The sequence below is a fragment of the Polyergus mexicanus genome, unplaced genomic scaffold (assembly GCF_030449975.1).
Source record: "Polyergus mexicanus isolate NDT 795.1 unplaced genomic scaffold, iyPolMexi1.0 SCAF_18, whole genome shotgun sequence".
Classification (NCBI taxonomy): domain Eukaryota; kingdom Metazoa; phylum Arthropoda; class Insecta; order Hymenoptera; family Formicidae; genus Polyergus; species Polyergus mexicanus.
In genome coordinates, this window is record NW_027223338.1 from 4,669,362 (window position 1) to 4,696,081 (window position 26,720).

A 26,720-nucleotide genomic window follows, 5' to 3' on the forward strand; every position below is an offset into this window, starting at 1 on the left:
GAGAATAAGATTATCGACCGAATGTAATACCGATATTTCGTAATTGAATATAACGATATACGCGCAAGTTAAACCTGCAATACCTAGTAGTCAAACGTCAGTCTCGATGCTCATGCAGGCTGGATTAATATTATTATTGTGGCGAGGGTTGCAATTTGACTTTTTAGTTATCTCTGGATGAGTAAACAAGGTGCCCTCCTCCAGTTCCATTATATCCGACGAGGATTCCGACATCGATATCTTCTTCAGACCTGAAAAACGCACATTCGTCCATAAAAATCTTTATTCCGTATTTTCAATTATCTATAATTCCAATTTATTATCATTAGTCCTTAGATCGATATCTATATACCATAAAGAAACACTACGGCATACCTAAAGTGCCAGGAAGATATGGACAGCTGGTCACATGATTGAAGTTCTGCGACTGCATCTCCTCCTGGTCAGTCTCACGATGATAGAAGTAGTTGAAGTTCGAGACGATAACGGGGACGGGTAGAGCGATCGTCAGAACACCGGCAATCGCGCATAATGAGCCCACGATCTTTCCCCAGACTCCCACGGGCCTATAACAAAATTAGGAAAAATACCGGTATCAGATGTCTGATTCTAGATACGTACGACAACTTAGAGAGCACGGACACAAACTTCAACTTTTGGTGCTAGGTGTGGTGTTTCTATCTTGTGTGAATCTGCCGTGTTTTCGAGTGTGGCGCTACTTATGCGGTATTGGAGGCTCCTATAATATTATCCACATACGTTGGCGGAATGTTAAACGAAGTGAACATATACCATATACCACACATCGACTGCACGTATAGTTATCTAATCCGAATACATTTCATTTCGTCGATAGACCTGCGACTGAGCCAGGTCAGTCGTTTCAATATTTTTCGGTAATTTTCCAACCAACAGTCTCAATTTTTCATTCAACCAACGCTACGTGATTAATTCTATACGTTCTCAATCATATATAAATATAGCGACGCGTGACGCGTGTCTATAAGCGAGCACTCTAGGCTAGACTACGGGACTAACGTAAGGACTCGCTAAAATGATTTCTTCGTAATGTGTGCTGAAAGAAGCACGTTGCGCTACTGGCCCACTGAGAATGATGCGGCAACCTGTGCTATTCTATTTCTTTAAAATTTGCACATCGAGCTTAATCGGTCAATTTTTATATAGTTCGTACTCGGTTACTGGTTATAGTGAGGCCAGAACAATTCGATGATGTACAGCGGAGTCAAGCACTTGACCAAATCGATGTCTTTGAGTTTTCGAAAAGAACAACTGATAACGAGTGCAGTTCTGTTCTTTCACAAGTATTCGCGAAATGTATCGAATAATTATTTGTTTTGCGCTGAAGAGGCACGAGAAATTACGGCGTCATTATTAGTGGCCTGGATAAAAATAGCTCGATATTCTTTTAAAATATCTAATAGTACGATATTGCAGAAATCACATTAATAATATCGTATATATTATCGCTCTAATAATTTACTTTATTAAATCACTGTATGTATGTAATGTTCTACGAAGAATTGTTACAATTGAACAATTGCAAAAAATTACTAATTATAGTTACTAATTATACTTCGAACAAAAACTAGAAAAGTCTTTCATGCGTTGCATGAACGTTTCAATCTGCCTTTATTTTTACATTTAATTTAACATTCTGATGAATTAACTCAGCCAAGCCTTTTCCCGCTTTTTCTGAACTGGCATTTCAAATCGATTGTGCCAAATATACTCGAATGTCAATGATACACTACTCAAATACCTATGAATGTAAGTACGAACGAAAAGCTCGTTTTTCTTCAACTTGTCTATACTTTTTCTCGCATATAGTTTTGTTGTTATTTTAACAGTATTGATGACTCAATCCAATTTTGATGATTCAGTCCAATTGACAATCAATTTGGCAAACGAAATAACCATCATTTTTCTATTATCGACTAGAGATTAGCATCATAGTGCGTGTTTTACACACATGCACATACAAAACTGCTAGAAAATCGATGTACTTTAACTTCTTACCGAGATTATAAAGAGTCGATTGGATTAAAAAGACAATTTGTGATCGTTGCCGGTTAATCACGAAGCAATTGAGTGTCAACTTTTCGTTGGTATTTATATATTGATATAGGAAATTTGTAAATGAATGGACAACTCGCCTACGTCTGTGCAACACTCGCCTTCATTAAAGTGAGCAGTCATTCAAGTGATAAAGGCATGACTTGTAAAAAAGAGATTGTTCCCGCTAGGTTGTTATACTATAGGCCTTCGTGATCCATGACCATGGTGATCGTAATGACGCTAGCGTAGTTATGAGAAGAAATGTGATCGAGCAGGAAAGTAATGTTTGCTATAATAATTGTGACTATATATTGTAATGATAATAGTCTGCGTGGGCAATCGCATGCTGGGCAATCGTCAGGCAAGAACGCATGCATCGATCCTTCTCATCGAGAAATCTTGCAAGATTAAAAATCTCGGGAGACTCTTTTTCAGATAGCACACGCAAGAATCTGTAGAACCACATTATGGAATAAAGGAGGAATAAAATTTCAATGAGATGATGCGGATGTGTGTGAATTCAAATAAAACGAAAGGTCTGAATAAATAAGAAGCTTAAGGATGCGTGAATCGGTCAATTCGATAGGTCGGAGTTCATAAGACCAGGGATGGGAATCTTTTTTTTTTTATTTTTAGAAAAACCTTCTTTTTTACCGCTCTTTTTTTTACGTACAAAGTTAAAACGATATTGACCATCATCTCTCTATGTGTTAAAGTAATGTAATTTTCCCTACATTGTTAGAATGTACCTATAATCAAAGGTAAAAAAAAAAAGAACAAAAGTGGATTTATGTCTGTCGAGCTCTGGTCAGAAAATATTACGTCGGTCTATCCGCTTTCAAGATTTTCCATTTAAACTGTAGAGAAATGGACCGGTTAAAACCGGTTACAATAATCATCCTTCTTTCACGCCAGCAAATATATCATGCGTGAGCCACACGGGTCGATGTCGTTCAGTGATCATCCGGTGGGGCAAGCGTAGCTTGCTTCTGCGCAAAGTCGATCATATACCATCGTTCGCGTCATCGAATTACTTCTAATAAAATAAACAAAGACACATTGGATCGGGGGTTGTCGCGTGCCTTGACATTTTTCTATATCAACGATGATATTAAACACAATGAAAATTACAAGGACAAACGAATAAATTTTCCAAGTATATTTCTACAATTTTATTATTAATTTATTACTGTGATTCTTTCTAGATCGCAATCGGCAGCGTGCAAAGAGCATGTGTCACAGTCTTGCAAACAATATTGACCATCTATAGCGCGAGTTCAACAAACCACGTCGCGCAAAGGTCATCGGAAGTGGAATAAGCCGGACACCTCGCGGCAGCGCGCATTTCGCGGGTGTGCATCGATCGATATGTGAGGTGTAGAGAGAGCGTAGCCGCTTCAAATCTCTCCGTGATTTTTCTTTTCAGGGCGGTTCCGTGTCTGAGGACACTTATTGATTTACGGTAGACGATTGCCTTAGAGGCCTCCGCGACACGACGGTGATTTTTTCCCAATGGTAGAAAATTAAGAGTATCTAAGCTTTTTCCCATTGTTGCCAAGGATAAACTGCTCCATATTTTTAATAAAAATATTTCAAATTATATTTTAATTATCAGAAAATATCAAGTTGTATTTTTTTATAACTTGTTTTTAGAATATAAAGTATATATGTATGTTTTATAAAATTTGAAAGTATATATATATATATATACAGGGTGTATCTGAAATGATGTACTAAACTTTAGGAGGATATTCTAGAAGTCAAAATAAGACTTTTTTCCCTATGAACATGGATCCGCAAATAAACCCTCCTCCGAGCTAGAGGCCCCCAAAAGTTTAGGGAAAAAATTAAATAAAATCTATGACTCGGACGAGAATTTCATTGCGCGGGAAAATTAAATGAATGGATATCGTGGACACTTTTAAACGCAATTCTTGAGAGCCATGTTCAAGCAATTGCAAGTGGGCATGGCGAGTGTATAATGCGCAATAGAAACAATAGACGTCGCCAAAGTTTTTACGAGCCTCAAGAATTACTGCTGTCGATGATCCAACTCATGCTAATTTTATACATTCGTAGGAAATGCTACTATGTAATAGCTTCAAGAAATTTATGCATATATATAATTCCCATTCCGCCGTTTCACGATTCATTTTCGATAAGTTTGAAGTCATAATCATTTAACAAAATATTTACTTTTCTTCCATAATTATCACTGAAAAAGAACCAGTTTTCTCAAATTTAACAAATAATTATTTAATTTATGAATTCGTAGAACAATATTCTGGCATGTAAAAAATGGGCGAAAGTGTTTAGAGGAACGATGTATAAAGTGAAGCATGAAATGCAATTTACATTTGTTGGAATGTTAAAAATGCATATAATTGTGGGTCATGTAATTGGAGAAGTTATAGTTCTTTCTCGCGATATTTAGGTCTTTCTAATCGTGATTGAGCAAAATTTAGTGTAATAATATAGAAAGTTTAATATAAAATATCTTTGCCAGAGACATCATGATTTTAAATAATTATGAAATTCAAGATAAAGTTTGGAATCTATAAAATCTGCAATAATCTAAACGATCTTATCGTCAGACAAAAGAGATATATATTACGTATGAAGGATATATATCAAGGATGCAACGCATAAAACATGTGTTAGCTTTAATTAATGAACGTGCAAATAATTATTAAAAGATGAATAAAGAAATGATTGGAAAAACGTCATCAGTCTTATTAATTCAACGGTGAAAAAATAATTGGCATTCGTGTGTAAAAACTTCAATCCCCAAATCTTACACAAATAGCTTAATGACACGTTAAAATAACAATTAAACTTCGGCTAAAATCCAGACTAAAATTTAGACAAATGGATAAGTTTTGACAAATTTTAAATAAATAAATTTTGGACAAATTTTATTCCCACGTATAAAGTAAGAGAGAACATTATGTAATTCTTACTCAAAAATCAAAAATCACTTAGTCGCATTTAAGTGTGTCGTCAAATTTAAAATAAACAAAACGATATGTCGATGAGTGAAATAATTAGTGTGCTTCGAGCAATTCATGCTGATTGGAAGGAAAGGCGAAGATGGGGAAAAAAATGTGATTGCACCAACAGTCTCGATTAATTCTCATCTTTGAATACAATTAAATGACTGTTACAATACTTGTTAATATACAAGTTGTTCAAGGATATATGCATACTTTTCTAAATTTATATATATATATTTTTTTTTTATTTTATCATCAACAACAGTTTCGATTAATTCTTATCTTTGAATACAATTAAATGACTGTTACAATACTAATTAATATACAAGTTATTCAAGGATTTGCATATTTTTCTAAATTTCTAAATTTTTTTTTAAAATCATTCAAATTATCATTAGAGTATTTTAATCTTAATTTCAATTTTCAATCAAGGAAATATTTAAACTATATTTAATATATGTTGGCGCAACTTCAAAGAAATGTCGAAATAAATCGAGACCAAGGAGTTATGTGAGTTCTTTAGATTTCTTTCTCTCTCTCTCTCTCTCTCTCTCTCTCTCTCTCTCTCTCTCTCTCTCTTTCTCTCTCTTTCGATGACCTGGTCGTCACTGTTTTGCGGGCATTAACTAGAGTCTTAAGTGAAAATGAGTACATCATACGTCATGTCACCATAGCCCACGGTCGTCATCGTGACAACGGCCCACCAGAACGCGTCCGGAATGGATTTGAAGAACGAATTCTCGGAGCCGGCCTCCGCGAAGTATACCGCTGACGAGAATAGCACCACACCTGCAATGCAAGGAAGAAAACACCGGTTCAGTGGGTTTAACGCCCCCGGTGGTTCTGTACCTCATATCGCCGTAGCCCACGGTCGTCATCGTGACCACCGCCCACCAGAACGCGTCCGGTATCGATTTGAAGAAGCTGTCCTGCGTGCCGGCCTCCGCGAAGTAGACTGCTGATGAGAACAGCACCACACCTGCAACGAATACAAGAGGAAGGCACGAGTCAAGACGGTGTACGTCATCATCCGCACTTGTCGCATATGTTGACACGTTCCGCGGACGCGGAACCCGACCGCTAGGATCGTCCGATCTGTGCGATCTTCTGTTTAAGAGCTTCCTGCCTGGAATCGCCCACGCGGTCATCCAGGTGATCGATTGATCGCACCTGGTCTGTTCAGATATGATAATATATCCGTTGAATATATTATGGCATAATTACTGGGATCATCCTGATCCGGATAAACTCGCGATTGCGTCTCTGAAACGTCCTAGAACTAGAATCAACTAGATTCCGACGATTTCTTCGACTAAGACACTTGCGACTCGTCGTCCAATGGCGAAGAAAAGATTTCTGAAGCTTGTGCAATATTCATTGTCTTATTGTTGACATATTCGATGACGGGAATTTTCTTCGTCCGCATAAGATTGAGAGCTTAGCTGTCGGCTGTAGAAGATCTTATCCTTGAAAGAGCTTAAGAGGGTTAAGTGTAGACGAACTTGTACTTGTAATAGATGTTTAAATGAGATAATATCTCATTTAGAAAAGTAATTCTTGAATTGTTATAATTCTTTTTCACTATATTAGTTAACATAAACTTAAAAAAGTTTAAATAAATTTCGTTGGCAAAATATGCATAATAATTACAATTACATCATTATGTCAGTATGACAGAAAATAATTAATCCCATTGTGATAATTTTATACAATAATCAAATTCCAATACAAAAATTAATACTTTAACATGGCATCAGTTAAAAGTTAGAATCGATAGATCGATAACGCATTATTGTCAATTGGATATTATCAAAATTATATATTTATCTATAAAATGTAAAAGCAAAGTGTCACGTGTACCGCGTATTCTACTTTTAAACTTTTAAAACTGGGCTCTAAATTTTTAAACCGTTTCTACGTGCAATTATAAAAATATGTAGTAACTAAAAACTATCATATCCTCTAAAACTCTGCCATCCATCTCATCTGCATCCTTTCTTGCATGTCCCCTTTCGAAAGCCATTGTGCCACGAACACTTCGACGAATATTTCGGTTTCTAAAAGTTGCCGACTGTATTCAATAGACAAACGACGCCATAAATCTCGTTTGCTAGTTCCTTTTAATGGCAACGAGTATTCGCGTAGAAACGATTACCAAGAAACATAGATCCCGAAACGATGTTTCGAATGTCACAGAGGTCAGCGAAGAGGAAAACATTCGAGAAATTGTTGATTTAAAAGCGACTTCGCGAAAACAGTCGTATCGATGGTTTATCTTTGGCATCAATAAATCGCGCAGTCAAGGGGATAAATTTTTTTCACCGGTCGATTTTTCTTGCATGCAATTTGCATTAAATCTGCTTGTAATTATATAAAAAATTCTGTAGGTAAATATTCTTACGTATAAAGAGATCTAAGTATCCATGAGTTCGAATTTATAAAAAATTACTAAATTTCATGTTCTCATTCATTCTGGGATCGGTACATACATATAAATGAGAGAAATAAGACTAGATATACCCAAGAAAGGGGAAGATGCAAAGATGTCATAAATTTTCAGACAATAAAAACAGATCTATAGCTGTTCGCGACTTCGTCATCCATGGTAATTCCAAGGTCCTCCGTGAAACAGTTTGAAACTCCGAAGCATTTGCATACGGTATGTGTTACATAATGCAAACTAGAATAGCGAAAGCTCGATCACCTCGATCTCACCGCGATTTCTGTTAAATGGTTTTATTATTCTTATTCTTCTCAATGCGTCATCCGTCTATTTATATTTTTCTTCCTCCCCTTCCTCTTTTCTACATATCCTGTTTTTATTTAATTTATCATCCTCTCATACAATTCTAAATTAACATATAAATTTAAGAAAGTGTTCAAATATTATATATATATGTATATATTATTTAAATTTCATGCATATATCCAATAAAGTTCTCATTGACATATTTTTAATTAATCGTATAGCTAATGATATTGATAATGAGAAGATTGGTCATGCATACCACTTAGTGGTAAGTACAATTGTAAATGTCAATGTAGCTTGGATAAATACATCTAAATCGTATAGTATATCATTACACAGCTTGTATTATCAATATGAGAAAATCCCAAATTCATATAACCGATTGATAATAACTCGTTATATTTTTATCATATTGTTATTACTAATTATTTGAAGTAATCCATTATCGAACTTACCAATGAAGAGGAAAAAGATGAGCAATCCGAGTTCCCTCATGGAGGCCTTGAGGGTCCGCCCGAGGATTTGGAGGCCTTTACTATGCCTAGATAACTTGAATATCCGGAACACTCTGACTAGCCTGATCACCCTGAGTATCGCCAAGGACATTGCTTGGTTCGTACTCTTGTCCTGTGGGCTTACTGGCGCCTTGGGTAGATTCAGCGTGTCCTCCTCCTCGGCCACCACTGTGGCGAGGGTGATGAAGTACGGAATGATCGCGATGATATCGATGATGTTCATTACGTCACGGAAGAAGTTGAATTTGTTTGGGCAGGCGAGGAAGCGCACTATTAACTCGAATGTGAACCAGATGATACAAATAGTCTCTATTAGGAAGAACGGGTCCGTGATATCCGGTACTTCGTCCTCCTCGATCTTTGTGCCGTTCGTCGTCGTGTTGAAGACCTTGTAGTGCTTGAACTCGGGCAGCGTCTCCAGGCAAAAGATCACGATTGACAGGAGGATCACGAACACGGAGATTATGGCGACCACCCGGGCACCCTGCGAGCTCTCTGGATACTCAAACAACAGCCAGACCTTCCTCTGAAACTCGTGCGACGGCAGCGGCTTTTCCTCCTCCTTGATGAAGCCTTCGTCTTCCCTGTTTGGTTAGTCATAGCTTCGTTAATCTCACAATAGAGTTATTCTCTGTAAATCTTCTACATTTGTATCTTGTATTCGTAGTACAGAATGTTTGCAAAGTCGAAGATCTCTTTGAGAGAACTGTAGTCTTGCGGGAGCAAGGTTTAGGTACAGGAGTGTAACTAACAATAAGATCTGAAGAAACAAGGACATGTGAAATTGCACAGTTATGTCGTATGAGGAATTTTCAAGAAAAGATCAATTCTAAATTGATCGAAGAATCCCTAAGTGTAAGTACAAAGACTACTGACAATGAGTATAATACACGTGATACATAATTAGGACAAAAAATTATGAACGCAGGGATCTGAGATGTTAAAAATGGTGGAAAAAACTTGTAGACTTGTAAGAACGAGAATCTGTTCGTGCTAATTTTAATTGCTCATGTATACCAATTCAAAAGCAGTTGTCCTCGTACCTAAACTTGTTAGTCGCCATCTCGCCCAGCTCGTAGAACTTGATCTCTTCGGAGAAGACATCGAGAGGGACGTTGACTGGGCGGCGTAAGCGGCCGCCACTCTGATAGTAATAGAGTATAGCATCGAAGGAAGGTCGATTCCGATCGAAGAAGTATTCGTTGCGTAGCGGATCGAAGTATCGAAGCCGCCGTGTCGGATCGCCGAGCAGCGTGTCCGGAAATTGGTTCAGCGTACGCAGCTGTGTCTCAAACCGTAGCCCGCTCACCTGTCGATCGCAGCAATCGATTATTGGTACAGTGGCGCCGCGCAGGGCGGGGCGCGCAGCTCAAGCGGTTAATTGGGACGCGGGTGGGTTGTAGAAGCTGCTCGTCACAAAGGGACTAATGTATTATCGGAGATTATCATGTCGATCGAGTAGACCACTCACCTAACTTATGTTGAGTAGCTCGCTAATTCCCGTTAAGATTTTCAATATTTTAAAGAGAAATCTAATTCAATGTGATCAAAACCAATTTCGTCAAAATCGATGCGTCTGTTAAATCATAAATTAATCAATAAATAAAACGTTTATCAAAGATTTGTACAACGATAGATTTGTAAATATTTATAGAATTTATATATTTATATAAATAGGATATCTATGAAATTAAATATTTAAATATAAAATATTTTTGAAGTTAAAAACTAATTTATAATAGAAAAGGTACATTAAATCAACAACCTTCCACCACAAATAGTTACGGAACTTGGGATTTGCGTAAACATCGACATGTTCTAACTAATGGTTTATGAAAATTAATGAATTTTAAGAGATTAGAATTGTATTCGAAAGTGACTTATAATCATTCTCAAGATAAACAATAAAACTAATTTTTCTTGACAAAACGTCGCGGTTTTTAATTTTCTTTTAAAGAGAAATAATTCTTTCTTAAAGAGTAAAATTCCAGCATTTCTCGATTTAACATTACTCACTCTCGCCAAGAACTGAATATACACTCGAGGAAAACACAAGTTATATATTAACAGTGAAATGGTCAAAAAAAGAAAGAAAAAGAAGAAACCAATGAAAATAGAAAAAAAGAAGTGGCAAATGTGATTTCAAATAAAATATTTTTATTTTGTCGAAAGAATCTCACGGATAGAACTAGAATTGACGAGCAAAAGATAAGAGAGTAAGATAAATTCATTGTAAAGAAACAATATACTTCCAAACATTGAAGACATCTTTTAGAAAAAGAAGATTTCAGATAATCTTCAATTATGTCTCTTAACGTTTTGCTCTTTACTGAGAAGAGAAGTAAAAGCATGCGTTAGTTCTCAAATGTTTATATGTGTGTGCACGTTACACATCGATCTCATGATACCTATACGCTTCACCCACGCATCGCGCAGCGTGCTTTGATCTCTACTGAGTTTTTGTGTCCATTTCGAGGCGGAAAGAAGAATAAAAAAAAAAAGAAGTAAGACGCATTGATCGAACCGATTGCTGTAATTGGCGCAATGCAGTCGTGTCATCCGCGAGGACAGATAATTCCGTTCATACAATACGACCTTGATGCTATATCGCCCCCGATTCCAAGACGAACTTGGACGGCCGCCAAAACGCGGTCTGTAGGTCACTTCATGTCTTCAGATAATCTCACCTCTTCGAAAAGAAGAACTAATGTGCGAATACTAAATCGGACTAGAGTTGCCTATACGTAAAGACATTATGCATATAATTTTAGTGCTTGTAGCGATAAAAAAGGGTAGAAACGCGATTAAACGAGAAGAAACGGATTGAAGAAAGCAATATTTAAATGTAACTATATTTATATTTGAGATATCGGTAATATTTTATCGTCTTTGTCTTAAAAAGCATCGAATTTATAGATTTATGGCGCCAAGAGTTTTGCGAGATTAAAGATCCGTGGCGCCAGGGTTCCGCGAAGATGAAACTTTTTAATGTTTGGAATCGAAAATTTTTCGTTCCAAGAATCGGTGTCGCCAAGAATTATAAGGAGTCAAAAACTTCTAGTATCTCTCCCTCGAGACAATTCTTTAATCTAAACGATACAAAATGACGATATATTCCTACAACGTTGTCTGTAAGTCTTTTGGCAGAAAGATTATGATAAAATAAAGTTCATAAGTCATCAGTCCATAAAGTGGGAAGATTCGGAATTAAAGTTGATAAAACGCTAAAACTTACGTTGATGACGACCCTCTCACAGAAATCATGATCGTGCGGTATGGGCTCGAAATGTGTGACGCCTGTGTATTGGGTGTGGGGATTCGTCCCATCCTCGTCCTGGCTGCTGAGTTTCGGCAGCGATCTGCAATAATCAAAGTCATAGTGCCGTTAATATACTTTTCGGTAGCACAACCAAAAATTATACTGCGCCTCTATTTCAATAACTTCAACATCTACATGATATAGAAATCATAGAAAGAAGAAATTATTAGATTGCTACATAAATTACTAGGTTTAGATGAAGATTAAAATATTTATATATTGATCTAAAAAAATTTTTATAAAACAGAACCATTCTAGAATCGGCACTAATATGATACAATAAAATACCATTTATAATTCTCTGTATAAATTTTTAACACACAATTATCGTATTGTAAATGCTCAGTACTCTTCCTGCACTACATTAAGCAAGTAGATTTTCAGTTTACCAGAAAGTGGTCCGCAGGCTGTCTTATTAATAGACTATCAGGTGGACGCGTGGCGTATATACGTGTCCGCTAGGCTACTAGACTTGATGTTCTAATGGCCAAATGGAAATAGACACACACAATGCATATCTATAATCTACAATACTCTACGTATGTTAATATCTACTCGTTATTAACAGTCTCTACTTGAACTTATGTGTACACGGTACCGAAAGTGTGTCGAGCAATTGATGGGTGCGCGTCGGTTTCGACGATAGTCAAACAGATCGGAAAAACGAGATTCGGGTGAATGTCAGAGCGACAATCGTCGGAATTACATCGGCGAGTTATCAGACGCGTTAATTAAATAAACTCTTGAGTAAGATCAAAATACTGATATTAAAAATATATGTTGACTTTAAAGATAATAATGCGTTTCAAAAATGAATTAGATTAGCCTACATCCTTTTAAATATAACAATAAGAATTTTTCCTTTTACCTCAATTGAGTTCTACGAATAGTCAGAATTAGTATGACGCGATCATATATAATTAGAGAATCAATCATATGCAGGCGCTTGAATGGCATCTTTTAAGGATGAATAAGAGGAGAACAAACCCTCTTTGAGGGTTTGGAAAGGGCGAAAGTTATTTCGCTTTTGTTTTGCGAAAATTCATTCGCTAAGATAAAAATACTATAAGAGATAATTTCAGGACAAAAAATCATTGCTGATACACTAATTTTTAATCCTTGCTAATGTATCAAAGATCTGTCCTAGAAAGTTTTGACTGACAAGCATACTTATGATACCTCGATAATATCTCTAAAGTATTATACATAATTTCCTTTCCAATAAATAAAAAGATGATGTCACAGATAAATATAAAACTATAAGCAATGTTCTGTCAAATTTAAGCATCGTTACAACAAAATGCCGAAAGGCTGAAGAATCAACTTAATAAGACGCTTCTTTTCACAAGATCGCGCGATCATTCTAGGTCCTCTCGCTTAGTTTTATAAAATGTAGTATACGATACAAAAAATTTTTAACAGAAGTGTAATCCTGTTGGAAGTTATTTCGCGGAATACTTCAACATTTCTTGGTGTTTCTAAAATTAATCATTAAATAATCCACTTATAGAAGACGTAAAAGTCGCTCAGGGCTAGAGTTGCTTTACAAGACGTCTGATTTAAAAGCAAAGACGAATCCAGTCGATGTATCCGGCGGCAGTTACGTCGATTGGTGATTTATTTTGGGACGTCAATGGGAAGCCGATATGACGAGGACAAACATCAATTTCAAAGTCCGTGTACCCCCGAAGCGCGGACGATGGAAATAGCGCGACGTAGTAGCGGAAATAGCCACTACGCGGTCTTACACGACGATTGCCGATGACACGTGTCGCCATGGAGAAGAATTTCACGTGTAAAGGATAGACTAATAAAGTTCTTACGTGCTTGATTTTAATGATACATCCATATGAAAAATTCATAATCTCAAGAGCTAACTTTCAATATAATAGTTTCAATTCTACCAAACATTCATTAAGTTACATAGCATAATCATTTATAACACTATCATAACTATCATATCCGCTGAAAGATTAGAAACAATAGATGATGATGATGCTTTCGTGTAAGAAGTGCAGCACTAGAGATGCAAGGATTATTGATAACAACACGTTATTGTGCGTTTTATGCGTATAAGATACATTACGCGCAATCGTTTACAATCTCATGAAACTAAAAACAGGATTTGATTATGATTCAAGGAAATTAATTCATCGATAAATCTCGATTAATTTAAAATTTACAATGCGCGCTGCATCATTTTGATATTTCTACAGCCGAGCATAAGATTATTATGCAAATAAATTATTCCACCTACAATAAATATCAAATCTTTATAAGAACGTTCGCGAATAATACAAAGTACTCGGGAATAAAGAAGAAAGGGTGAGAAAAAAAATCCTTATAAATTTATTCCACCTACGATAAATATCAAAATATCAAATTTTTATAAAAACGTTCGCATATATAATACAAAGTGCTCGGGAATGAAGGGGAAAATGTGGAGAAAAAAGAAATCCTTATAAATTTTAGAATTCTTTTCTTCCATTTTCAGATACTAAATAACAAATTTACATTCATCGATAACAAGTAAAATTTTTGATTTTATTCATTTCGTATATTATATTTTCCATGTTCTCTCGTGGGATATCATCGAAAATAATTTCCAAACTTTTTACTAATTTATTTACACAATTTTTTTCAATTTTAAAATTTTCTTCCCTCTTCAAATTTGTCCGAAAGTAGGTAATAAGTTTAAAGCACCGATACCTATCAATCCTGAGTGATGTAAGCTCTGATACCTATTAAGAGCGGTTGCTTCCCGTCAGAGAAGAAGCGTGAAAGGTGTCGGTCTCTAATTGGTAACGCGAATCCGGTCTAGTGATTACGACTGAGAATCAATTCCATTTATATGATACTGTCCGGTTGTACTCCCGGAAAAAGTGAATGGCTATAAAGAGGACTTGAAATGAAAATAGTGGAAAATAACGGGAAACGAATTGATCATTGGAGAAAGAAAAAGATTACGAGTATTGATTCCAATGATCTGCAATTGATCGTGCACACTAGTAATTATACATATTCGAATGTAGCTGATAAAAATATGATATACGTAGCTCTATAACTTCGCAATTTTCGGTATCTACATTTTCTAAGAATGTGGCTGAAGAAATATGTTGAAGAAAAGCGTATTTCTTAACTCGTGACTACGTAAACTTTAACGTGGGGAAACGATGATTTGCATTATCTATTAACAAGATACTATGTTCACCAAAATTTGTCTTTCAAAATTTATATAACAACGCTATCTAATCCATAGTAGAAAAGTATGACTATTACCCTTGTGTATCATAATTTCTCTCCCGTCAAAAGACGGCGAAATCGAGGACCCTAAATATTCGCTGAGTTCTTATACCCCACACTCTCCTTTATCTGCAACACTTCGCCTACATGAGGCGTGTCTCGGCATAATCAGGCTGACCCATATTAAAAGAAGAGATCGAGAGACGGCGAAAAATGACGAAGAGCTGACTGCGCACGAATCTTCAAGGAGGAAGTTGCGTAACCTGATCCTTAGAAAAGGGTAGACTTGGATTCAAAGTCCTAACACATCATTCCTATAACCTCCTCAGGTTCAGTGAAACAATTTTCCTTCTGGAAACATAATTTTTCATTTTATCAAAATACGAAATCCAACGCATGACGTTTAAGCAAGTAAATTCAAAAGGGACATGAATATTATTTTTATATAGCATTACTCGTCTCGCTTGTATAGAGAAAGATCGAGGGCTCTAAATCGAAGGCTATATGATTAGACTGTTTATTATCTTTGCCAAAATAACAGCGTTAAAAATAAATAATAACTGAAATAAGAATTAACATTTTCACAGTATATACAAGAAATAGAAAAGATAGAACGTATATATATGTTGTATTCAAATTTATTATATTTTATATGATCTTTCAATGTGTATAGAAAAATGGAAGCAAAAACACATGTCAAAATTTATTAGATCTATATGCTCCGATCCCTCTAGTCACGGTCCTGACTTCATCATTAATTCAGAGCTTCTTTAAGAAGCCCGGACCACGTCGTGCTACTTTCTGCTCCTTAATGCGTCGTCTACATTTTTTCGCTGCATCGAGTAATTCGCGGATAATAGAGAGGCCATTGCGGAGCCGATGCGGCAGCCCTTAACGATCTTTATAAAGTTACAATATATAAAACGAAGAAGTGCGAAAAAATCAAATGTCAGAGTAGTGGAGGAAATTGAAAGATTCATTTAACGGAAGTTTATATTGAAGATTATGTTTCTTTTATAATACTGCATATTTAGATTAACATGTAATATTGTATATTCGCAACGATTTTCCCTCGCAAGTTAATATTTTAAATTCTTTTAGAATTTCCCTCTCTTCCTCTCTTTCTATATATACCATACATATATATATGCATATATCTTCCTTCGAGGATTCAATACTTGATGGCAGTGAAAGCGATTTAATAAAATCCTTTCACAATAACAATTCCAGCATGTAAATAAATACGTAAATGTAAAATAAGTTTTGAACAAGGATTTCTCGGAAAACGATTGCGTAATCTTGCGTGTCTTGCATATTTAGACATTCAACACTTAAGATTAGAGTGCGAGTCTCATCGCTAATGCGATGCAAGTGCAAGAATGCGAACACCCTCGTGTATGCACGCACGTGACCGACTCCTACGCAAAAGGTGCATTTTCTTCGCGTGCGCGATACGAGGCTAATCTAAGTATGTACCTCGAAAGAGCTTCGCACACGCAAGAGACGAACAAATCGAAGGTAAAAGAAATATCTCGTTCCCGATAATCCACAAAGCTGAACGGGATTTTTATTTAATGAGGATGTAAATATTTTAATCAAACTTTAGAATATTCTATGGGTGGTATCTTTAGATCCTCAAAGAATCATTTTTTTTTTTTTTTTTTTTTTTTTTTTTCATTTAATAAGATATACGCTTTCTTATACGGAGAAAAGTATATTTTTTTATTTATTTTTCGAGAAATTATCTTGTTAAAAGTTCATACTTTCAATACATCTTTGATTTTCCCCGTAAATCTTTTGAATATATATTTTTGTTCGTTATCGTCTCTCATTATTAATCTGGGATAGATTTAATTCCACCTCCCCTACAATAATTATGTAAAAAGATGTATTTGTTTCAATAACACCTGTTTTTTTTTTTTTTTTTTTTTTTCAACCTTCCCCGTCTTATGAAAGAAATCGTAGCTATGTATTCCATAAAAATGTTCGGCAAAAAAAAAAGAATGCTTTTCTGTTGTTCTAAAGATAGATGATTCAGTCAGAAATGGTAATATATTTTTAGCGGTAAACCTTGTGCCGTTATTTAATTATGCCGCGCATTAATCAATTGTTGTAATTGCTCAATCATGTGATTGTGTGTAACAATAAGTCGCGTATCTTGGTTTATTCTTTTTTTCTCAAATACCGTTTATTTCCCTGACAACAATTTATCATATGGCTAATCTACGCGTTTCTTCTGCGGTAAATCCAAATGCTGCCGTATAATTTATTATATTAATTATATTATATTAATTATATTAATTATATTATATTATATTAATTCGTATATTAATTCGAGATATAACACTTATCGTAAGTTAAACAATTTTGAAATATGCAATAATATAAATACACACTTTTTAGTATTTATCAAAAAGACGATAGATAATTTGGATAGCTTGTGTATAATATCGATTAAGTTAAAAAAATAATATGATTATTCGTGAGTCAAAACATATTCAAAGAGAAAAGAAAGATGAAAATTATAACATCAGCAATTGTGTCGGAGCAATTCCGCACGTAATTATTACGGTTATTATTAGATCAACTCATTCATCACATTGTTTGTTTCTCCTGTTGTTTTTCACGGTGAGGGAACGAGTTGTGAGACGCGGGACAATCGGATCGTATCGCGTACTATAAACAATAGTATAGACTATAAACAATAGTATAAATTATAAACAATAGTATAGATGCAGTGACCATCGAGGAAAATGTTTCTCTATCTTTTTCCGTCCTCCTTCAAGAGCAATTTCTTGCGTGAATTACAAGCGCATGAAATCGTAAAATGTGTTTTAGAGTTTGCCATCGGTGGAAAACGAGTTAAACGTGATGCAAAATTTAACGTCGGTTAAATTTACGTCCGCTCGTGCTTTTGACGCCTGGTCCTTAAATGCACGTCGTACCAAAACTATGATGATCTGTTTAGCCCGTGGATGGTTTCAAGATCTTGAGAATAATTTATTTCAATATAAATATCGTATGCGGTTTTAACAAATGCTGCTTATTTTGAGAGTTTAACGTTCGATATAATAAACGAAGTAATAGCGCGATAAATGATATTTTCACGGCAAAATGGCATCCAGGAAGATTCCATTATATGATTTTGCTCCATTCGAGCTGTGTACGTATATTTGCACTTATCTATGATTAATTCAATAATAATTTTGTGTGTTTTAAAGATAACAGTAATATTTTAATCACGAAGCTTACAGATTTGGATGTTTGAAGAATTTCAGGATAAGAACTTTGAATTTAAATCAAATGTTATATATTGATTGCGAATCTTCAAAGTAATTAATAATAATGTCTAAGTTTTTGATAATGATAATAAAATATAAATATATACCCTAATTATAAAATTTGTATTATCTTTATGCTGAAATCAGGAAAAAATTTTTAATTAGTTGGGAAATATATTGAAAAAAATTTTCTTCCATTGCAATTTGCTATTTTCTTAAATCTGATCGATTGAATTGATTCTTTTCGCTATATACATGTACAGTTAACGCCAACGTGAAGAAACGACATTTTTAAGATCTTCAAACTACAGATTCAACATAATGCGAACAAATTCGAAAATTCTAAGAAAATATTATGTCATATAATACGTCGAAGTATAAGTTCTCCGTTTATGATAATCACATGTAATAAAATTAAGACAAAAGATATTCGAGTAATAAAGATGATTTGATAGAAATAAAACTTAAAAGAAGGTAAAGTTTACGTAAGAGCAAATAGCTAATAGGATTATAATGAATCAAGCATGCGACGAGATTCCAATGCTCTTGCTTTATGCACGCCATATGTCATAGATCCACCCCACCGTCCGCATGCAAATCAATGGTCATGGAACAGTCGCACAATTAACAATAAGAATAAGATTCGAAAATCTCAAAAATTTCAATTTCCTTGCAATTTTTTAAAATTTATAGATCATAAGTTTAAGAATTGCAAGAATATCGGAAAAAAAATTTAAGCCGATATAAAAATTCTTTATAAATTCAAATATATTTTGTTTTCGTGTAACCTAAGAGATTTTTTTTAAAACCAGTGTAATATACCACAATTTCTATCAGCGACAATCGGTTTTGATATCTCTATCATACATGCGAATGACTCTTGCTGTCTCAATGATTACACCGTAGCTTAATCTTACGTCGATTTGTATCACTGCACAGCAGTCTCCAGAACTGTTTAGACTCTAAGAATCCAAGAAATTAATCCGTAAGACACGTATTTATAAATTAAAACCCCGTTAATTTTCTTATAAGAAAAGAATTCTTCGGAAATCATGATTCGTGACAATCGTTGAAACATATATGCCCATCTATCGTTATCGCTACGTGCATTCAAATGACCTGTGTCATCTGTCATCGTCAACGCTTCTATCATATTTTAGCCGCTATGTTAACTTTCGCTACTCAATGCGGCTGTTCAGCTCGGCCTACCTCGTGTCGCCGTGTTCCTCCGCACCATTCCGGTGGGGGCGTAGGTCCTGCCTCGGTTTGAGGACAGGGGTCAGCCCCCATTTCTCGATGAACTCGATGCGGGAAATCTTGGCGCTTCGCGGCGGTTACGAGAGGGGGCGAGTCCCCCTCCCGAGCCCCATGCCACCGGAGAGCGGTGCACCCCCGCACAACACGCACCCTTCGATGGTCCCTCTCTCTCTCTCTCTCTCTCTCTGTCACTCTCGCCGTCCTCGTCTACTCTTCTTTGTTCCTCTCGCTCTCGCGCTTCTTCTATCGCAGGCACACCGGTTCTCTTCCTCTTCTCATCCCGGTATCGATCTTTCTTTTTTTTATATAAATTTCACTCACACTGATACCACTGTATATCGAGAGAATATTACACAAGATCACCGAACACCGAGATCACTTTGATGAGTAGTTATAGCGGCGACAGCGCAGAACGCACGATCAAAATGGCTGCTGCTGCTGCTGCTGCTGCTCCTGACATTGTCTATTCTCTTCCTGGGTTTCCAGTTTTTCTCTGGTTTCCTTTTATCATTCGTCAGCTTCCCTTTTTCTCTTTCTCCCTTTCTCTTTCTCGTTTATTCTGTACTGTGTACCTTCTTTTTTTCTATCTCCCGATTTTTCTCCTCTATCTCGATTTTTCCCACCCTTATCGCGTCTTTCACCCTGTCCCGCAAGATTCCGACGCAGAATAAGGCGCAGCGGGACAAACAGTGCTAAGTGCTCTCAGGATCAACTGACGCTGATGCCCTCGCGCATTTCGCCGATCACTGACGTTTCACGACAGGAACGAGCAGCCGCGCCAAGTCGTGCGCAATCCAATAACGGGCCATTAGGGATCTTCCAAGTCGCCACAGTTTAATCATCGCCAAGAGGAGAGAGAGCGTTCTCTTCCGCGATAACGACAACGCCTTTCCGGAGCACCTTGTACACCTTCGTACACCTCACTGCACCTCGTATCGCACGCGCGACCGCACTCAGCACCGCCGCCGCGCCGACCGGAGTCGCGGCTTCGTTCGCGCACGCACTCCTTCGCGAAACTGGCACTCGTATAGGTCCGAGCGGTTCGGGTCGCTCGCTCGCTCACTCTTCCTCTCGCCCGCGTCGTACGGCGCTCGCGCGCGCGTATCCCTCACGTATCTACCTACGGCCGGCCACGAGGTGCGAGCGAGAGAGGCCAGGGAGTGTTCTCTCGGTTCCACCCTCGCGCTGTGCCGACGAGAACTCGTCTGAGGATACCGCACCGTACTGACGATGAGCTCTCTTTCCGTTTTTCACCTCCCTTTCTGTCTCTCTCTCTCTCTCTCTCTCTCTGTCTCTCTTCTTCTTCTTCTTCTTCTTCACCGTAGCTGGATGGAGGTGACAGAGGTTGTCGATGGTGGGAGCGCGACGCATGGAGAAGTATCGCGAATCGAGGACAGAAACGATTCGTTTCCGTCGTACCTTCTTCCTCGTCGCACGCGCCTCGCTCACTGGAGCGGCCGGAAAGCTGCGCGCGTCCTCCTGCGCGCGGGGATGTCGTCTTCCTTTCGCCATCCCACCCCTTCATCGCTCCCCCTCTCTCCTGCAAAACGCCAAGCCCTTTCTCCTCTTTTACGTCCTGACCAAGTTTCCACTTACCCCACACAAAATTGCATATCCCCGTGTCCACATTACGCCACGCCGCGTCAGGACGTATCTTCCCCCCACGGCTGTTTGCCCCAATCGCATAGTGCAATCGTTAGTATCCTTATATGCGGGACACGCGAGCTTTTTATTCGAGTTTCAGTTTTTTCTCATTTCCGCCAAATACACTTTTGGTCTCTTAATTTGTCCTATCATTTTTCAATTTATCAACTGTTTAAAAAAAGATTATATACCTGGTTAAATGTAAAACATCAATATGCATGTTTGTCTTAAGGGCGGTGTTTATCATCTTCATACAGATTTTTGCAATCCATTTTCGTTCGAATATCTGGAAAACAACACGATTTGCCTAAATCGTCTATAAAACATAACTTCAGCTCTGGAAAGCACAAGGTTCTAAAGACCGAGGAGATCAATGGTTGTTGCGTAATCAAGCTGGGCAACGAGGTGCACTCCATTCCATTCTAGCATGTTCTTCACAATTCTCCCCACACTCCAGATTTCTATCCTTCTTCACTCTTTACGGATAAGGCAGATCGCTCGTCGCGTTCGTGGGTGAGAGAAGCTTAACACGCTGTGAAGAGGAAAAATGTGGGTGGTTCACGCGGATGAGAATAGCTAAAGAAGGTGGCAAAGAGGGATGATGACAAATCGGGCGAGCGGGATCTTCGTGCCGAGAGACTCATTGTCAACGTCGTTGCCGCCATCATCGTCAACATCATCACGAGTTTTCACCAGACCAATGACCATCTATACCGATATACGCCCGAAAGAGACAATCGTGCATCTCTCATAGTCGTTCTCGTAGCCTAACCATGAAATGTATATCTTGTATAGAAACTTGAATCAAAGGACTAAGATGAGATGTGAAAACAATTGATACCATTGTAAGATCAGAACGTAATAATATGGGTTCTAATCGCGCTCCAATACATACTACCGTATTACTTTGGGAAAAAAAAAAATCGTTGTAAAACAAGGCAGAAGCAAAACTAACATTTTCGTTAATTGACATCGTCATCAATCTGTCATCAATCTCGCCAAAACGCAACTTGATTAATGCCAGTTCATCGGTGGCTTTAACAAACTTTGGGCGAAACTTGCGCACGATGATAATGCAATTCTGTGAACGGGCTACAACGACCCAACACTACATAGTATCAGTTATTGATACGTAAATGCTAGTTCGATTTTGTATCAAGTGGAAGAAGAAGATAAGATTCTACAACAAATGCAATCAGGATATATTACTCCCATTGCTTTAAATTAATTCTTTAGAGCACAGAATTTCTCACATCTTAAAAATTGAAAGTTAAACTTCCAAAAATTGAATCGATGATCCATTCCATGCAGAATTACTCCCATGCAGAAATAGTTAGTTACCCTTAAAATCTACTGGTATCGAGAACTCGTCATTTCACGCTCTTCGCGTATCGAAAATCTGATAAATGCCAGTCCGCTGACGCTCGTCAAGTTGCAACTCCAACTCGACACGACCTGGCGCATCTTCCCTTCCGTGACTCACACCAGCCAGCGAGCAACTAAGCTACCTACATACATTGACTAACATAGTATTTCGCATGGACGAAAGCTTCGCAAAAGTTTCCCTCGGCACACATCCCAGAGTGGAAGAAAATAGTAGTAATATATGGCAGCATTGCAGAATAACAACATTGATCTCCGTCTCTCTCTCTTTTTGTTTCATCTCTGGTTCTTTCGCTTCCAGGATTTTCTATTTCTTTCTATTTTTTTTTCTCCTTTTGTCAATCGCTAAATTCCTTCTAATACTGCGTATATTGACAATAATTTGAGGAGAAACAAAGGAACATGATCACATTGTGATGTTAAACTATTACCGTTACGTGTTCACATATTTATTACGATTCGAAATAATTCTCTGCAGACTATAGATAAGAAGAAAACAATAAGGAATATTAAACCAAGAATTAGTCTGCCTGATCGTTAATTATATTCTGTAAATTTGATTAAACGTGTTTTACTTTATTAAACAAAAAAAAATTTAATTTGAAATGTATATTTAATTATATTCCGACTAAGTGATAACAGTGAAAACTTGACTTAAAAATAATACAAAGCTAATATACAAAATTATATAAACATTTCATAATTTGAAAGATGAGAATATATAAAAATGATTTTATTTTAACAAAAATTTGACGAGATGTCTCTTTCTATTTTTATTAAATAAATTTAGTTACTTAATTTTGCTAAGTATCACTTGAGATAATTAAGACTCAAACCATCTTGTTCTCCACTTATACTTTGATCTTTTTGTAATGCAAATCTAGTCTAAAGCAATTCGTAAAAGCAAATGAGAAAATGAGAAACTAGATTGGAACAACTAATATGAAAATCGAACCGTTCCGGATGCGCAGACAAAAATGGAATCGTATAGTGCGACGTTTAATGTCCCTTTTCTATCCCGTTCTCAAAATCACTTGTACTGTAATCCACTTTCACACGAGTAATTTCATTCCCCTAGCTGTACGGCAATTTTATTCTATTGCGATATTTCCTCTGAAATCTTTTCCCTCTTTCGCACTCTCCCGCAGTTCAAGTTCTTCATTTCCTTTATCTTCTTGTCCCACTTTCTCTTTGGCTCACCTCCATCTTCATTTACCTATCCCTCTTCTTCCACCGCCCCCTCCCCCCCCCGCCTTTTCTTTATCCCCCATCCCGTTTCCTTTCTCCCCCTCTTGTTTGCGTTGGTCACGCTGTTTCAGTTACACGAATCTTTACTATCCCGCGCCGTTCTCGTGCTATCTTTCTCTCGTTTTCTCTCAACGATAGCTTCTTTTCTTTCTTTCTCCTCTTCTCTATTTCTCACTCTTCGATGCTCCTCTCTCTGTCTTGCACGATCTCTTCTCGTCGCACTAACCGCACGCAATCAATACGTCCCCCTCCATGGCTTGTGTCCCTACCACGAACCTTCATCCCCCAACCGCTACTCTTGATCCTGGCCCACCAACCCCACAATGCTCCGCTATCCTTACACATTCACACTATCTTTCTTTCTTCTACTCTCTATATCTTTATCAGAAAGGAAAATGTAAATTTTTAATATATTTTTAACACGAGTGTGTATACAGTGCACTGTATATAACAATTGAGTATTAAAATTATTAAAAAAAAAAAAAAACTAATTATTTTCTGTTTTTCTCTCTTGGTTTGTGTTTTTATCATTTTCCTCTTTCTTACAATTCTTACGGATTTCTCCCGCACTCATCGCCACTCCTTTTCATTCTCTTTATCGCACGTTTTTCACCATGACCGAGTCAGCTGATCCACTGAAACTCTCAGCTACCATAAAACCAAGGTCAGTGCGACTTCCAAGAGCGCATGTCGGACCATAAATATAGCTGTACTACTCGTATATATACACGCTCTCTTAAGTAGTAATAATCAGTCAAATAAGACGAATATAAATTCATTTATTACAATTTACAATGTGCATGGTTTCCGTAAATTATTTATATTCTCTACTTTTATCTTAAATTCCGAATTTACATATACATATACATAAAATATAATGATTGAAAATCGTTCTTCCAACTCGAGGAAAAAAGTACCATTTAACAGCATTTATCGCGAATAAACTTTTCCGAATTATTTCCGTGCGTTGCGGTAATTCTCAACCCTACCCTAAGCTAAGACTTTTTCAAAATAGAACATTATGTATGTAAAAGCATAGTAAAACGAACAACCGTAACGTGATATCCAATTTTTAAAACAACAGGACTCTGAGTTACGGTATTATAGAATAGAAGTATGCTGTACACACATTCAAAATCAACTTTAATTAACAACTAAATAAGAGCTCAATTATTATTTCAAATTAATATAATAATCTCAATGCAAATTAATGTGTTTAATTTACTGTATCGGGCAGTTAATTCAATAAACTTGTAAGTAAACAACTGTGCGTTAAATTGCTCTATTCGGCCGAGATAACGGCTAATAAAAGTTGCAACAAGCACAATTGAATGATTCATTGGAGAACCGGTTTTTATTTAAAAAAAATTTTTTTTTTTATTCGGTAGAACGTCGAATGGTTATGAAACGCTCGAGAAAAGGGGATAAAAGAGACTCGACGGGAAGTTCTTTGTGAAGAACGAACGTCAACGTCAACTTTTAACAAAAAGCAGTACGTCCATTTAAGAGTAACACAAGAGACCGAGAGAAATTAATTTCCCTTCCCCATTTTCTCTTGTTAACGGGAACTAAATGGTTAAACGCATAAAGCCATTATCACCATGCTATCTTCTTCTGTATTTCGCTTTTAGACGTGATTCGCGATGAACAGTCATTGTCAAGGGGATTCCATACGTCCGTTCGTTAATCATTGTTTCGTCTTTTAACTCGCACGACGATCATCATGATTTTTATAAAAATATCCAGAAAAAATACGTATGCTATGGAAAATACATGTTTCTTAATTTTTTCACATTTGCTTGAAACGAAGCGGAGCAATTTTGTGATTCGTCGCAAACAAAAAAAAAAAGTGTGAAATTCGCGAAATTTCGTGGTCGAAAGTTAATTTATGTCGATAAATATCCGCGTATTTGGGACACCGGGAAACACTTGAGAAAAAGTGACTCTTTAGTTATCGTCAAGATCCATAAAGATTATTATTATTATTATTTGTAAACAGTAATAAATTAAATCACGCTAATTCATCAAAATTCTACATATAGGATTAAAATGCGTTCATATATCTTTTAATTAGCTCATAAAAATTTATTTGTCAGATAAAATCTCTTTAAAATTCAATACTATGCATTAATTATACCAATATTTATAAAATCTGAACTATATCTGGTACAAAGATGTTATCAATGTGTTTAAACAAATAGTCTGGCAATACACTCCAATTCTAAAAGCAGAACAATAAACTTATCTCGATGAAGATTCGCTATCAAGAACTATTCGCATCAAAGAAGACAATAGGGAAACACTGGATGCACTCGACGATTGATCTTAGTGAAAGCTTCTCTAGGAACGACAGTGTCGATTGATTTATCTTCCGATAAACAAAAGGTTAAACGAGTCGAAGTAAAACTAGCGAGCAAAACTATATTTCTGTTGCGTTCATGATAATATGATAAAACTTCTACCTTATAAATAAATAAATGATAAATCTTATAATAAATATATTATAATAAAACTATCCTATAATATATATAAATTAGATTTATAAATATAAATATAAATATCTTTTATTTTTCATTCTTTTTATTATTCTGCGATGTACTATTCTGCACTTGCGAATAGTCTATTACAATTTAAAATTCTCGGTTTTGTTATCTAGTGCAATATACTGTATCCCGAATACATTCGATACAAAAATAAAATTCAAGCAAAATTTTCCATGATATTTTTAAATCTTAAATGTAACTTATTGTTAAGTGCGTAGAAAGAATGACTTTGTAAAGCGACTCTCGTTAACGACAATTCGTCGGATCATGGTTATTGTGGACATTTCATTGATGCCGAGCGGCGTATTCACATGGTAACCAGAGAGTTAACCGCTCCCATCGAGGTCGTGAGAAGAGCAGGGAAACTGACCTAAATAAACTGTACTCGCGACCTGGTTCATTCCATCTTTGCAAAGCCGGTGAATGGATCCGACATGACGCACATACCATCTCTCTTTCTAGCATATCT

The 26,720-nt window shown here is 36.5% G+C and overlaps 1 protein-coding gene across 13 annotated transcripts in view; it reads right to left on the minus strand.

Annotated features, from left to right (window-relative positions):
* Shaker (potassium voltage-gated channel protein Shaker) overlaps positions 1–26,720 on the minus strand; it is a 120,098-nt gene that overhangs the window by 14,105 nt on the left and 79,273 nt on the right. For 9 of the 13 annotated variants that reach the window (XM_070310396.1, XM_070310395.1, XM_070310394.1 and 6 more), the window contains 6 exons: positions 11,569–11,692; positions 9,377–9,642; positions 8,274–8,917; positions 5,729–5,858; positions 376–566; positions 84–251 (listed from right to left, as the gene is read on the minus strand). In XM_070310396.1, the coding sequence (XP_070166497.1) occupies positions 91–251; positions 376–566; positions 5,729–5,858; positions 8,274–8,917; positions 9,377–9,642; positions 11,569–11,692 (1,516 nt within the window). In that variant the 3' untranslated portion in view covers positions 84–90. Of the gene's footprint in view, positions 1–83; positions 252–375; positions 567–5,728; positions 5,859–5,918; positions 6,049–6,758; positions 7,919–8,273; positions 8,918–9,376; positions 9,643–11,568; positions 11,693–26,720 lie in introns of those variants that run through there. The other 4 variants (XM_070310400.1, XM_070310393.1, XM_070310404.1 and 1 more) reach the window with 3 other exon arrangements.